Source organism: Pecten maximus, chromosome 6 (assembly GCF_902652985.1).
Source record: "Pecten maximus chromosome 6, xPecMax1.1, whole genome shotgun sequence".
In the NCBI taxonomy this organism is placed as follows: domain Eukaryota; kingdom Metazoa; phylum Mollusca; class Bivalvia; order Pectinida; family Pectinidae; genus Pecten; species Pecten maximus.
Genome location: NC_047020.1, coordinates 23,920,948 through 23,936,793, shown reverse-complemented (window position 1 = coordinate 23,936,793; position 15,846 = coordinate 23,920,948). Strand labels below are relative to the sequence as shown.

Here is a 15,846-nt window from a genome sequence, read left to right as displayed (position 1 = left end):
TGTGTTGGAACAACAATTTTTTAAAGAAATATTTAATCTAGGGGCACTCCGCAGCCCACCAACAAAACACAGTTTTTAGTCCTTAGCTAATATTATGGAATGTGAAATGCTTTTACTCCTTTTTCTCATTTTTGAAAATTCACTCAATGTACATTCCAAAGTGCTATAAATCAACTAAAACTTGTACATTATATTTACTAATTATGTACATCAACATAAGTATATTAAGACATAATTCAGCCTCTCTAACCGTGGGCAAAACAACCTATTTTGTTTGCTTTATTATAACTAAGTAGACTCAGAAAGTACATATTGTGTTCATCCTAGAATTATCTTAAGCCCGGATGACCTAACACCTAAACGTTTACCTAAAGCAGGATTAGCCCATTGGTGGACAAACTGTTAGTACAGCAAATCACTAATTTTTCACATGGGATTTATTTTCAAGTTAATTCACAAGGAGAGCCAATTCCGAATTCAAATCCTTCACAAATGTTTGTAAGAAAATAACATCTTTGGATGACACCAAGCTATTGGTTATTATTAAAGGGAAATCTTGTGGAGCCAATGACTCTAATAGCTCATCATTGACAAATTTAAACTCATTTTTTTGATATTTGCAAGATAAATCGAATCTTTAACTGGTGTTAATTAAAGATAAATAATAAAACTGTCCAAACATTAGAAATGTCTCACACTGTCTAGTTGTGGTCTGTATACTATAGCATTAGGAAGGATTTTTCAAGATTTCAATAATGTATCACAATTGATATGAACAATTAATTGTTGGCAGTACAGTGACGTAGTTTTTTTTGTGCCACTGGAGCTATTACGATGACACAGAACAATAATTCTAGTGACACAGGGAATATGGAACCTGTTGGTAAAAAAAGTAAAATGCATTTTTGTGATAAAGTGGACTAATTACTTTCAGAATGAATGTGCATGGTTAGAAAGTTGTTTGTATATAAAGTTCTATAGCTCCTGTTTATTGAAATGATTGGATATCTATACACTTTCATTAAGTGAGAAATGAAAGAATTATTTGAGTTTTGACATGAAGTACCTTTTGTACAGTCCATCCCGCCCACAGCGTAGAGGACACCCACGGTGGATTTCCTGGGTTTGGTGCGAGGACTTTGGAATGATGAGCGTCTCTCAGGGAGGAGGTGATACTTGAGTGCCTCCATAATTAGAAATTGACACTCTTTGTCCTCGCGGAATAAGGCATTCGTCTCCACGTGGTCAGCAATAAACTGCATCCATGAAATCACAACATGAGAGAATACAGATTAATTGAAACATTAACACATATCAAGAAATATTCTAGAAAAGTCAAACAGATCAAACTGTTAGGTTTTTAATATCAAGTAATAATAAGTAATATAGAATAATTATTATTGTGTAGCTTTGTTGTCAATAAAATCTGTATTGTGTACATCTACATTATAAAATAACAATACTTGACCTCTATATGACATGACATGATGATTATTATTATTGTAATGTCTGAATTTTACAAAATTTTCTGAGATTTCCTAAACTGGTTGTCCCAGATCATCCCAGAGCGTAGATATGCAGGAAATGGTGTATTAAGTTAACCTTTTACTACAGCAGATATTCCAGCTACTTTGATCAATTGAAAGTTCACAAAACTAGCATGCTTCAGAGTTTACCTGGGGAGACATTAAAGGAAGACGTATGTGAGACAGGAGTTTGGAGAGAACTTTCTTCCTATTGGCCATGTCGTGTTTCGCCCACATAATGAGCGCCTGGAAGATGGTCTCCTCATCAGGAACATTTAAGTCATCATTAGACAATAGACGACAAACTTCCTCCGCTGGTAGGATCAGAAATTCTTGGTTCTGCATTACATGCACAAAGTTGTCCTGGAAACAAGTAAGGTCAGAGTTCAATATAGTTTCATCAAAGGGAAAAGGTGAACAGTGCCTCAATGTTTTAAATAATGAATGGAAAAAATGGTTAAAACTTGTTGAACTTGCCTGATAAAAAACGTTAAATTTAATATTTTTTATATATAAACCAAAAGTCTGACCACCTCTCACCCTAATATCCCCCTATCTTCTCTATCTTTTCCATCACCATCAACCCCCCCCCCCCCCCCCCCCCCCCCCCCCCCCCCTCTTTTCTGTCTCTTTCTTTACTATAGCTCTTTTATATGTGTTATATTTTTGTTCTGCTGTTTCTTTGTGCTTTGTCTGATTCTGTATGTCTTCATGTTGTATGCGAGTGTGAATGTAAGGTGGGTTGGATCTAACGTAAGTATTAGTGTGATCAGTTCAACTGTTTAAATGAGAGAATGAAGAAAATTTGTGAGCAAGTAATTATATAAATGTACTTGTGAAATGTAACCTGTTTGATGTTTATCATGCAAAATGTTTAAAAAATAAAAGAAATATAAAAAAAAAAAGTTTCATCAAAGTAAGGTCAGAGTTCAATCTAGTTTCATAAAAAAAAACTAAGGTCAGAGTTCAATCTAGTTTCATCAATGGTTTAAAAATTAGTCATATCTAATTGCTTACGGATCATGAAATATTTGGATTTGACAAAAAAAAATGAAACTCTGCAAATAAACAAACAGACACAAGTCATTAAATATACCCCCCCCCCCCCCCCTTTGGCAGTATCAATGAATATTGATTTGAGACATGACACACCTGTTCTACAGGTAAGGCAGCGTGTAGCCATGGCTGTCTGATCTAATGCTTGATTCCTAAACAATGACATCAGACAGTGTGGCCTAAGTGTGAGGCTGTATGATTACTGTGGGAATTATATTTATGATCTCTTCAATTCAAGGAGATATAAAAATTCTTTACTGGCTTGGTGATATTAATAGCTATATATTGATATATTGTTTGGCACTCGCACATCATATATGACAACAGATATGTCAGCACAACTCTCATTACTACAACAAATAACAGACAAATCGGCACAAACTGTAATATATAAATACCATATTTATCTACAAATAAGCCCTTCGTCATTTCTGAAGAATCATCAATTTTCAAATGGTAATATCTATAAACAGAAGTGGTTCACAAAGAAGCCCTCCCCAAACTTTAAAGCTAAAACTTTTGTTAATACAGGAGGGGCCTTATTTGAGGATAGATATGGTAATAGGGACCATTTACTGTAGGACATCAATACATTTGTTTGTATTGCTACTGAACTGCAAAAGACATGGGTGGGCTTTTTAACAGACATGGGTTTATTGCTGGATAAATATGGTACCTGCAGATACAGAGCTGTACATGTGTATAGATTTTGAATATATAGTTTACATGTACTTACCAAAGTATTGTTAACAACACTAGAGTTTGTGTAAGATCTAGATCTAAAACATTGATGCACCAAGTGTGTAGAACTGTTCTACAATTGAGATTAAACAGTGAGAATGGTTTGAACTTCTGTGGTTTTCTCCCTCAGCAGCCCTAAAACCTGGTACTATCACCATTCTCTCTATACAATACCAATGAAAGTCATCATGAATCGTCTTCACCAAAATTTTAGTCTGTCGTAACTTTCCTCAGGTTCTATAAACCACAGTACTTATTTTCTGTCAATACACAGGGGTGAAGTATTGTTTTTATATCGTGTTACACAATCTCCGTATTAAATACCAGGTAATATAGTACAAAACCTCTACGTTGCCAACTGCATAAATGTTTTAGATTTTAACAAAATTTAAGAGAAAAACAGTTTCTTTAAATGACAGATAACTTCATCTAATAATTTATATACTTGCATCATTTATTCATTTATGAATATAGGTTTATTTTGAGGTTTAAAAATATCTCTCTTTTTTTAAATTTCAAACTGCTTTATTTTAGACTGGATTAAAAACACTTAATACATGTACATATAGAAAAACCAACGTTGGATTCCTCAATATCTCTCAATCTTTCATTACAAAAAATCACACAGGGATCATTTCTTATCATAAAAATGAAACTATCTAGAAATTTGTCATTTTATAATTCTTCCCAAGGGTGTCATTTAAATAATCTGTATCAGCGATTGATATAATGTGACTGTTATCTGTATCAGCGATTGATATAATGTGACTGTTATCTGTATCAGCGATTGATATAATGTGACTGTGTATCAGCGATTGATATAATGTGACTGTGTATCAGCGATTGATATAATGTGACTGTTATCTGTATCAGCGATTGATATAATGTGACTGTTATCTGTATCAGTGATTGATATAATGTGACTGTTATCTGTATCAGCGATTGATATAATGTGACTGTGTATCAGCGATTGATATAATGTGACTGTGTATCAGCGATTGATATAATGTGACTGTTATCTGTATCAGTGATTGATATAATGTGACTGTGTATCAGCGATTGATATAATGTGACTGTTATCTGTATCAGTGATTGATATAATGTGACTGTGTATCAGCGATTGATATAATGTGACTGTGTATCAGCGATTGATATAATGTGACTGTTATCTGTATCAGCGATTGATATAATGTGACTGTTATCTGTATCAGTGATTGATATAATGTGACTGTGTATCAGCGATTGATATAATGTGACTGTGTATCAGCGATTGATATAATGTGACTGTTTCACATGGGACAAACGATACCAAATCTCCAGTAGTTCTTTGTAAAGTTTGGTCCCCATGCCGTTATTGCCATCAAGTAATTCTAATTGATTTTAGGGAGTGTATTTTTAACACGATGAAGCAGGCTAACATTTTAAGTCATGTCATTCATCTAGATACACCTGTACATTTTAAACAGAAACCAATTCAAACTCAAACCACATTATGTACATGTATATGTCAATTTTTTTGTGGCAATTTTTTTTTAATTAGTAAAATTGATGCCTATTAATGCAAGATCAATAGATAGACATGTGCCAGTTTTGACAAAGCTTATTCTAAACATGCTTGCTAAATAAAGCTAAGGATGCATGGGAAATCATGTAAAAGTTTTGAAACATACTCAATTAATTTCTTCCAATCAATATTGTGCAAAAGAAGAAAACGGTACAGACGGATCAGACAGCCTCATTACTAAGGGTAAGAGCATGGTCGATGCCGGGCCCTTAGAAAACAAAGGTTCGTAACTTCCTGATTGACAAAACAATTCTATGTTATAAATTACCGTAGTTCAATTCCAGAATACAATAAACTTTTAGAGTAGCCTATTCAGGTAATCATTGTTTGGAGTATCTGTTTACGGTATATATAATTTGCTCGTTAGAATTCCCTCATTAATTGGTGATTTTAGCTATGGAAAATATCAGCATGTCATCTACATGCATGGATTCACATGTGTACATGTACAATGCTTATAAAGGTCAAACTTAAAGCTCATTTACAGCTGCATAAAACACAAGAATAGAAATATGACATAACAACATTAACCTGCTTCATATCACTGAAGAGTGGTATCAAGGGAATTAACTCTGTAATGTTCTCCACAAGGACAGATTGTACAATACTCTAGTGACATTTTCACATCATCCACATCATATCTGACATTTTCTACCACACATCGTCAATTGTATCCCCAGTAATCAATGTAGTCTGGTGGCAGTTTTAAAGCGACTCCGTACCAGGGTCAAGCTCACGAGGGCACAATATTCTCTCATCCCCTTAAGTGTTCTTCTAGCAAAGCCTCATCAGATATCAGTCCACTTGGTTGGATCCAGAGTCTCAGATTATGAATGAACAAAGTACACCCATACATTGTGTATGTCTCTTCAGATATCACATAGGCCCACTTGGCTGGTTCCTCACATATTGTCAGAGAAAATGTAGGCCTTGTCAGACAACGAGCTGTGGGGTCCACTAAGTTTGTATACAAGATCCCGAGATGAAGGGTCGCCTAAGTAACCCCTGTCTTTGATATTGCATAAAACAATACTGTTAAAATCTGGTCACCGAACAATCCATTGAGATAAATCCCCTAACATGGTCTGATACTAGACCTACCGGCTGCTGAAAAGGTCTTGTATCTGTGAAGGATGATTTAAGCTAACCACAAATACTCAAACCACTTTACTGACCATAAGTCACCAGTGGCCATAACTCAGACTGCACAAAGATCATACCCAGATAAAAGTTCTGTTTGGAATCCTAGGTTTCCGCCCAATAGAAGCTGTTATATTATTTATTTCATACAAAAGCATCTTTTTGCTTTAAGATATTTTGTCTGTTTTTGACATTTATTTATCTCATGCAAATTTAAATTTGGTCTTTATCATTGATTGGACCCAAATTTCTCATGAACATCTACACAGCATTAACCTTACGCTGCTAAGAAGTTCTAACAGCATTGATCTTCAGCTGGTAATGATTAAGTCATTTTTGTTCCCATACTTCCACTTTAGTGAGTAGTTTTCAAATAAATGACATCTTAAGTCAGAAAGAGTTTTCCTCATTGAGATCTGATCTGATATTGCAAAGTCAGTTTGAATATTATTGCATAGCAAAAATATTTTCCTGCAAAAATAACCAAGGAAAATTGCTAAAGCCATGTAAATTGCACATACCAAAATGTGTACGCCACCCAGAATAACAACACCAGACTTGGAAGTGAGTAGAGTGACTTACCATGACATAGTTGTTGGCAACTTTATAGAGATCTGTACAACCCTGAGCATCAGCGAATTGTCGGATCCCAATACAGTTGGAAGGGTGGAGTTGTTTCATGAGGAAGTTACAGCAGGCCTCCACAACCTCTGACAGCTGGAGTAAACAAGACGTTGACAGCAGATTCTCTACTGTATCCTCCTGGAGTGATATGTTACCTACAAAAATAGGTCACAACTTGTTAATTAAAACACAATAATATTATTCCTTGTAAGAATCATTTTCAAGGGGAGGTAAGTAGTTAAAGTCATAGGAAGATGACTAATTCAATGTATTAAAAGTCACTCCATGGCCAGTACAATTTCAATGATTTTAGAAGTTAACAAAACCCCACACAATACAACCAGGAAATGTAAAACATGAAAGCCTCCACGTGCACTTTATGTATGAATATGCGTACTGTGAAGAAGGGGTCAAAGTTGACTTTCAACCCTTTAAAGTGTACCCTGAATTATTTTTGTTACAATTACATATTGTTAGATAAAGTTGTAAAATAAAGTGCTATGATGAAATCATGTGTCATTTTCGGGATATATGTGATTTCCTGGAATGCACACCTGTATACCATTGTCATTCGTCCTACATAATGGAATTTCAGATCACACATCACAAACGTAATCTAGATATATTAAAAAAAATGTATGTGTTACTTAGACATACACTAGGTAGCCTGATCAGGACCAGTCCTTCAAAAAAAAAATTAATGGGGACAATAGTTCTCAAAGTCAAACGTACACGCTTTTCATTTTCGATTCTCCTTTCTTTCTCACCTTACTAGATCTAGGCGACTCTCACACTTGTGACATCACAGTTCGGAATCTATCTATAGTAACAATCAGCTCCTGAGTTCTTATTGGCTATTGGCAGACAGGTAAAAATAGCCAGTTTGACAGCTTACATCTCAGGAAAGAGATGGTTTTATAGAAGCAGTTTTTGTTATCTTTTAAAGTTAAAACTAACAAATTCACAATTGCAATATCAAAAACTTGACCGTTCACCAGTAGAATATGATCAAGTGTATAACTTGTTGTTATATTACTATGGTATAAATATTTTATATTTCAAAATATTTTATTATCAAGTAGTACATGTATACAATTACACAAAGATATTTAATTAAATGAATTAAACAACAGGCTTAGCCTATACTGTGCTTTCCAATGGTACAAATGGAATAGTATGGTATAAATATGATCAAATCTATTGCGGGGTTCTCAAAATGGATGGGATGAATGGGATGGGATGGGATGTGATGGACAGACATGCAAACTTTGAAATGTGATGTCAACATATGTTAATAGAGAAAATTCAATACAAAGGGAGATAATCTACCAGTATTTCATTTATTTGAAAGGAAAGCCGATAACAAATTTAACATCAATCATAACTATAAATATTCACATTTTCCTGCGTTTAAAACAGTTATTGATATTACATTTGCAAATAACCCTTTAAATTATGTATGAAATAATCAATCACCTCTTGTCCAAAATTAGGAAACATGATCGAATGAATCTTAATTAGCATCAGTTATTGACAAGTGTTAAGACTATCTGTCCTATTTCTACATAAATCTGAATATCTTTTGTGAAGCATATCTTGTTACAAATATATTATCTCTCACGTCTCAATGGAATGACTTCTAATTATATAGTGATAAAACAAATCTGGAGGAACATTTTCTGTGCTTCCATCGAGCACCTTGTATCACCTTCACAAATCTAAAACTGTTCCTTTTTGGACTATAATGGACTAATGAAGGATGTTTTCTTTAATTAATTAACTTTATCATAATAACAGATTTTTGTTTTGGAATATTCATTATTGTTTTGTTACATAGCATTGACTATAAATGTATATGAATTGATCATTTAACTGACAACTAGCTAGTACATCTTTAGGATTTAAATTCAGCAGGGCTATTGAAGATTGTTCTGGAATCCACCATATGTCATGTCACCTAGCTATAGACAGACAGAATGCTGTGCTATTTTTCGATTTGATAATTTATCTGCTGAAGGCTTCATGAAAATCAAAGCATTCCTTAAGCTTCAGGAATTACACAGAACTTACATAAGGTACAGAAATGGCTAAATGGCCATGCACTTGCAGCCATAGTGAATATTGAATTTATTGAATTCTCTCTTTATCCTAATAGAAAAAACTCAGAAAACTCAAATTCGGAAAACTTAAAAAACTCGGATAATACGAAGTGAAAATTTGGTCCCAACAATAAAAACCCTACTTGAACGGATTGAATAACTGGTGGTAAACGCTGACATTTTTTCAACATTGAAATTCCGTTTGTATCGGAACTCCAAACCTACTGATTATTATATGCTATTATAAGTGTTTCATAAATTCATTAAATAATTGTCGGTGGAATCTTATAACAACTGTCGGTGATAAAAAGTACTGTTTTACTTACATCAGATAATTTCCTAAGGCGGTCCCCGGAACTAATCTCTGACACACCGGTAGATCTACTCGGCTACTCGGTGTTGAAATGAACCAGTCACCGGTGCCTATTTCTTTAAACAGCAGAAACAATATAGCGTAATTACTGCTGAGGTTTTCAGAGTACGACTAACGGTCAGCGTTGTCTATTAAATCGGATAACACGCCAACTCAGTAACAGTAACATTTTATACGCACATGCGCAGCCCAACTTCACATGGAAATGGCGTGGTTTTCAGTAAGAAGTAAGTAGGCCTATCAAAGAGTATTTTATATGTCCAATATATATTAGGTAATGGTTCTGTTACATTTTACATATAATCTGTGTTAAATTTAAACGGTTATTTGATATAACATTAATAAGTTGTTATTCGGTTGAATTCCATTTTATCGTTTTTCCTTTTGCAAACATGACATGTACATCAGATCGTTATTGAAGTGAGTAAGCGAAAGAAACTTTATAGAGACTGTATATTGGCAAAACTACACCAAACTACGAGTGACAGAACGAAATATTACATATACATTTACATGTATTGACCAGTCTTTACACTGAACTGATGAGTGACAGAGCAGAGTTATAATGATTATATAATGTTGTCAAATATTGACCAAACTTTGCACCAAAAATGACAACTCGCTTAATTCGAACACTCGGGTAACTCAAAGTTTTCCCGTGGTCTCGTCGAGTTCGAGTTAACAAAGTTCCACTGTATTTGATAACTTGTTAAAGAGACTACCAATTTTTTTTCTGTCTCCTGAAAGAGAAAGGAAAAAATGGCATGTCAAATTGTTCTTACCTGAACAACTGAACAAAATGGTGACTTTATTTTTTTAACTTCAGTCAGGTTCACAAAAGTTTAAACCCATAAATGGTTTTAGACAGAGTTTAATCCCGTCACATATCATGTCTATTCCTAGTGGTGCAGACAGCCAAAGTGCACATGTATGGGTCTCCATCAGGACCTGGTGACAGACAGATCATAGCCAGCAGCTAATTAAGGTGGTAAATCATCCCAACCTCCGGCCTAGAATTGGTGAAGGAGTTACTAATGAGACCTTTGTATCCCATTTAGGACCTTAATTCTGATTTCTGTGTCAATTCAGTCCTAGAGTCTCCCATCAAGTAACTGTTTTATGACCCTTGAATTGTAATGTGAGCAATTTCTGTTCCATTATAATGCCATATGCCATAGGCTCTTAATCCTAAATCTCTTTGAACCCTACTCAACATCATGTCAAGGCTCTGAAACATTACTTCTTCTTCTTTTTAATTTGCGGAGGACAAGCCCTAATAGAGGCTGAATACACTGAAAATAGGAAAAAGAAGAAGACAAGCTTACTTGCCTATTCTATGGGCTGCCATCTTGTGATTTTCTTAATTTGTAAAAATAATCAAGCAAGGTAATTTCTTTGCATTGATTTCTATTTTCCTGCATTGAATACTACAATGGACAACATAAACAGACAGATATATATTAAATTAACGGTTGGTGGTGTATCGTAATTGCCTGTAACATGCAGATACTGAGGTCATGAGTTTAAACCACAGAGAGCATGTGTACATGTAAAACTGGGAAACACACACAAATTTAAACCAAGTTTTCCACAAAAATATGGGTATTGAAACCTGGTAACCATGGGGAAACCAAAAATTCTGTAGAAAAATATCATGCATGCACATTTACACATGGTCCCTATCACTCCTGTGTAGTTTGACTTGAAGCAGTTAACAGGTTTATGAGGAGTTGAGTGGACAAAATTCCCCCTCACCCACAAAACGATGTATAGTGACATGGTTACCATGGTAACCACAAAATTACAACATGATATAGATTACGCATACCTACAATGTATAAGGGTTATTTCCATGAAGTTTCGTTGAAATTCCCTCAGTAGTTTAGGAGGAGTAGCCAGTACATGTACATCGTTGTGTCTACAGACGGACAGATGGACGGAGGGACAACCCTGATTCCAGTATACCCCCCTAACTTCGTTGCTGGGGGGTTGGGTTGGGGGGTTGGGTTGGGTTGGGGTGGGGTGAGGGGGGGGGGGGGGGGTATAATTACAATGTAAATTTCTAAGTAATTAAGAAAGAGTCCTTGCACTAAAAGTTTCACAGCAATGCTATGTTAAATATTATTATACATTTTGTATTTTGAGCATGTATTAAATCTTCCTTTAATTTACTGTAATCTAGACAACTTCCTGCTCTTGTACCATGTACAACCCTCAAATGTATTCTGCAAGTGTGCAAATATAGAAAATCCGAACAACTCTTTGTTACATTTCCCTTTGTGCCTCACCACTTAACCTGTAATCAAGTGTGTGAAGGGATCAAGTAACCAATTAGGACTGGGACTTGTCAGGGGCAGACAATCCCAGTACATGCCCTAGGCCTCAAGTCTGATTAATTCATTCTTCGCAATACGATCTGTCTGATTAACTAGGGCTGTTATTCCAGGACCTTGAGCAGATGATGGATTATTATGTTTGTATCACATGGTAGAACACCATCACTGAATGAAATCATGATTTTTTACAGATGTCAACACTGAAGCACTTCAATTAGATTAATAGCACATTACATGCTGAATTTCATTTATGATATTTTTCTAATTTTTGAAAATAAAAATGATTTGTGTGCATTACAAAACACAATTGTATTAATTGCAGATTAATAAAAAATTCTCATAATTTCAGACATTTTTACCCTAAAGAATCACTTTTCCTCACAAACGAGAAGAAAATACATGTTATATTACAAAACCTGTTCCAATTTGACTATCATCTAATTTGTAAGCAATATGGATGTGCATTATAAAGATCTTTGATTATTTTCTCAAACTTAACCCCGAAATACGCCAAAATATTAAAATCAACTTAACCTATTGGGTGTGTCCATGTATACAACAATACAACTATGTATTCCAGGTTTCCATTAGATGTAGGAATACCACTGATACTTCTAATTTCCAGTCACTGGACCATACATTCTGGTTGATTTTGAAATGATTGCAGGTGTGATGAGATGTCCACTATTTGATTTAACTATACATATGTATTTACTAATTATTTACTAATTATATAAGTTAGGCAATATTTTCATCTGAACTTTGACCTTTCAGGTGACCTTTGTCTATAACCTTGACAAATGAAGTTGTGAAACGGGTAACATGATTGTGTCTGTTAATTTATGGAGAATTGCATGTGTACATGAATAATGATGATTGATTTATCTTAATTTGGAAACAAATCATTATCCAATGAAGGCGACAATGACGATGTGTGAATCACATCTGCTAGAAAATTCTCATAATGCAATTGACAAGTGAAATTGTTAATCTGCTGGTAAATTTGTAATTTCCGTGAACAAATTGATAACACTAGGAGAGTGTGCTATCTAGACGCCATCAGGCTATGGAAATGTCCCAACTCAACACTGCACAAAACGTTGATAAAACATTCCGGAAAAGGTAGCCATGTATGAATACGATATCATGTCTCCGTCGCATTTGTGGTGATTGCATCCATAAGTTTATTGGCCGAGATCCCTCCCCTGAGGCAAAATATGGCCGACCGATGATCGAGGCAGACTTATTACAGATATAGCATAGACCATTTAATGTACAAAACACAAACAATGGCCATCAACGTTTTGACAGGTATAACATTATTAATGTGAAGACCAAATTACCTCCACTATCTATCTAATGAGATTGTCTAAATGTATACACTATCTGTAATTAGTAAACCAACAAACGCTACATTACTTTGGTTAATTTAGGAAACATGGAAAACAAGATTAATAAAATCAGCTTTTAAAATTATACGGTACTCTATTCCTGTCATGGATGTAATTATCCTCCTGAGATTCCAGTCTCACTTTGGACTTATAGCTTCACAACTGGTTAGACGGCACATCAATACAGTAGTCTAATACTTGATGCATGACGTCAAAAACAGTGAGTTAGCATGAAACATTTCACATTAGTCATTACATTTGTTTTAGCACTGATTAAAACAAAATTTTCTGGTCAAAGGTCATCACCATTTCAATTTACAGAAAATTTGGAAAAAAATGGACATTTTCTTATATCCCTAAAATCATTTCTTTATATCAGGGTGGTTAACGTGGGACAGTGGTGCACACACTTGCCTTTCACCTAGGTATCTGGGGTTTGATTCCCTGATCGAATGTGAAAAGGTGGGTTTTCTCCAGGTACTCTGGTTTTCTCCCACATTAGTACCCCTCGCAGACTTCTATTTCGACTAACAAGAGTGATTAAGATAACTTGTTTCACAATTGTTGCAAATTGAATAAAAGTTTTCATTTATATATCTTTACATAGTGACAAATATATACGGATAAAGTATAAAACTTCATAAGGGACTCTAGATCTATACAGGGCAGTTGTTCAATACTTGTATATGTGTACCATTTTGATTACAATTTTGTTGAAATGATATAGGAACATTTATGTTCTACGTACTTTCATGTCTTGAACATCATGTGACTTTGTCATGTGACAGAGAACTCCATTTTGAACACTAAAGTTGTGATACTGTAGTACAACTATAGCCAGCTGACTCATGTTATCAGTGTAATGAGGACTGTATAATTACTATTCCGTAGTGTTGTGTTTTCTGTCATATCTATATATTATATCTATAATCTACATTTTGGTTTGCATGATAGTGTTACCTAATCAAATTCCCATACTTCATTACTTTGACCTATTTTTAAGGTAGAAAATTTTGGAAAAAGTTGGTTCATCTTTGGTGTTTCCTTGGACTTTAAAATATCAAGGTTGTATATATTGATGGTTTTTGACAATATATGAAAACTTTTTGTCACATCTTATCTCATATCATATTATAGGAAGGAGTAATGAAAATTACCCTGCCCACACTGGGGCTCGAACTAGTGACCTATCACTCTCAAGGCAAACATCCTACCACTACGCTAAAGGGAAATTCCCACTAGTCTGAGCTAGTAAGGTGATCTTATATGCTCTCCACTTTTCCAACACAAATAACTGCACTAGTGTATTAAGGTTTTTGCTTAAATTCAACTTACAGAATAACAACATAAATTTATTATTCTGTGTAAGGCTAAGTAATTACCAATATCGATGCAGTCCTGGCCTTCCAGGACAACAAAAACTGATCAAAAGTATTCAGTCCTACAGGGTTAACAATGATCCCACAACTTTGAACGACGACTGGAGCAATAGAGCATGTGAAATACAGCACTGTCATCTGGTAGCTTACATAATCACGAGTATAATGGCTCAATCAGAAGGCTCGACCCATTCACTGTGACATTAATGAACAAAGTGCATGTGTGTGAAAATACTGTGTGAGAAAACAGAGCAGCTGGTCTATATATACTGTATATATATATATATATGTATATATACTGTCTCATTCAAAATATCCTACACAGGAATGACAAAAATTTGCTTACTGTATTAACAAAACTCAGATTTGCTGTTCTGATCAGCTAAATTATTTTACACAGGGTTCTTATGTATGAGTCTGCACCAGTTATCTTGGCTATGACAACAAGAGGCCCATGGGGCCTGTATCGCTCACCTGGTTGGATTTGACCAAATGTCAAAATAATGTTCATGTTCAATTTGTTAATACATATACAAAAATGTACTCTCTGAAAGACCATATGGATTATTTTTACAACATAATGGTGTTTAAAGAAACTAAGTCCCTTAGGGTGGGGAAAAACCTTTGGCCTATTTTTACATAAGAATTGTGTTTATCCCTTAATGCCCAGCGATACTATACATAGTTATGGGATTGAGGGTCACAGTAACCATTTATGCAAAATCTGTTCCCCCATCACCACGGATGTTTCTGATCAAATTGGGTTCAAATCCATTTAAAACTCAAATCTCTATTTCCCTTATTTGGCCCCTCCCTTCAGGCCCCTTGGGGGTCAGAGTCAATATTTATATAAACTCTCTTTCCCCCTTCCCCTAAGGATATTCCAGACCAAATTTGGTTCAAATCCTTTCATAACTTTATGAATAATAGCGATTTAAAGGATAAACCCCTATTTCCCTATTTGGCCCCGCCCCTCAGGCCCCTGAGGGTACAGAGTAAACATTTATCCAAACTCGGTTCCCCTTCTCCCAAGGATGCTCTTGACCAAATTTGGTTAAAATCCATTTAAAACTTTATGGCAAATAGCAATTTAAAAACGAATCTCTATTTCCCCTATTTGGCCCCGCCCCTCAGGCCCCTCAATATTTATACAAACTCTTTCCCCCCTTCCTCTCTGGATGTTCCTGACCAAATTTAGTTAAAATCCATTCGTAACTTAATAATTAATAGCGATTTAAAGGATTAACCCCTATTTTCCCTATCGGACCCCACTCCTCAGTCCCCTGGGGATTCAGAGTAAAAATTTATACCAACTCGGTTCCCCTTCTCCAATGAAAAAAATCCATTTAAAACTTTATGACTGGTAGCAATTAAAAGACTAATCTCTATTTCCCCTACTTGGCCCCGCCCCTTAGGCCCCTAGGGGTACAGAGTAAAAATTCATAAAAACTCTGTTCCCCCTCCCCTCAAGGATGTTCCTGACTAAATTTGGTGAAAAGCTATTCAATACTTTAGGACTAGTAGCGATTTAAAGGAGTAACCCTATTTCCCCTATTTGGCCCCGCCCCTCAGGCCCCTGGGGGTTGAGAATAAAGATTTAAACACTCTGTTCCTCTT

The 15,846-nt window shown here is 35.1% G+C and overlaps 1 protein-coding gene across 2 annotated transcripts in view; it reads right to left on the bottom strand.

Annotated features, from left to right (window-relative positions):
- The window catches only part of LOC117329300 (kelch-like protein 5), an 83,704-nt gene that overhangs the window by 21,984 nt on the left and 45,874 nt on the right, over positions 1-15,846 (bottom strand). For both annotated transcript variants that reach the window (XM_033887186.1, XM_033887187.1), the window contains exons 4-6: positions 6,610-6,806; positions 1,677-1,889; positions 1,067-1,256 (exon numbers count right to left, since the gene is read on the bottom strand). In XM_033887186.1, coding sequence (XP_033743077.1) covers positions 1,067-1,256; positions 1,677-1,889; positions 6,610-6,806 — 600 coding nt within the window. The remainder of the gene's footprint in view (positions 1-1,066; positions 1,257-1,676; positions 1,890-6,609; positions 6,807-15,846) is intronic.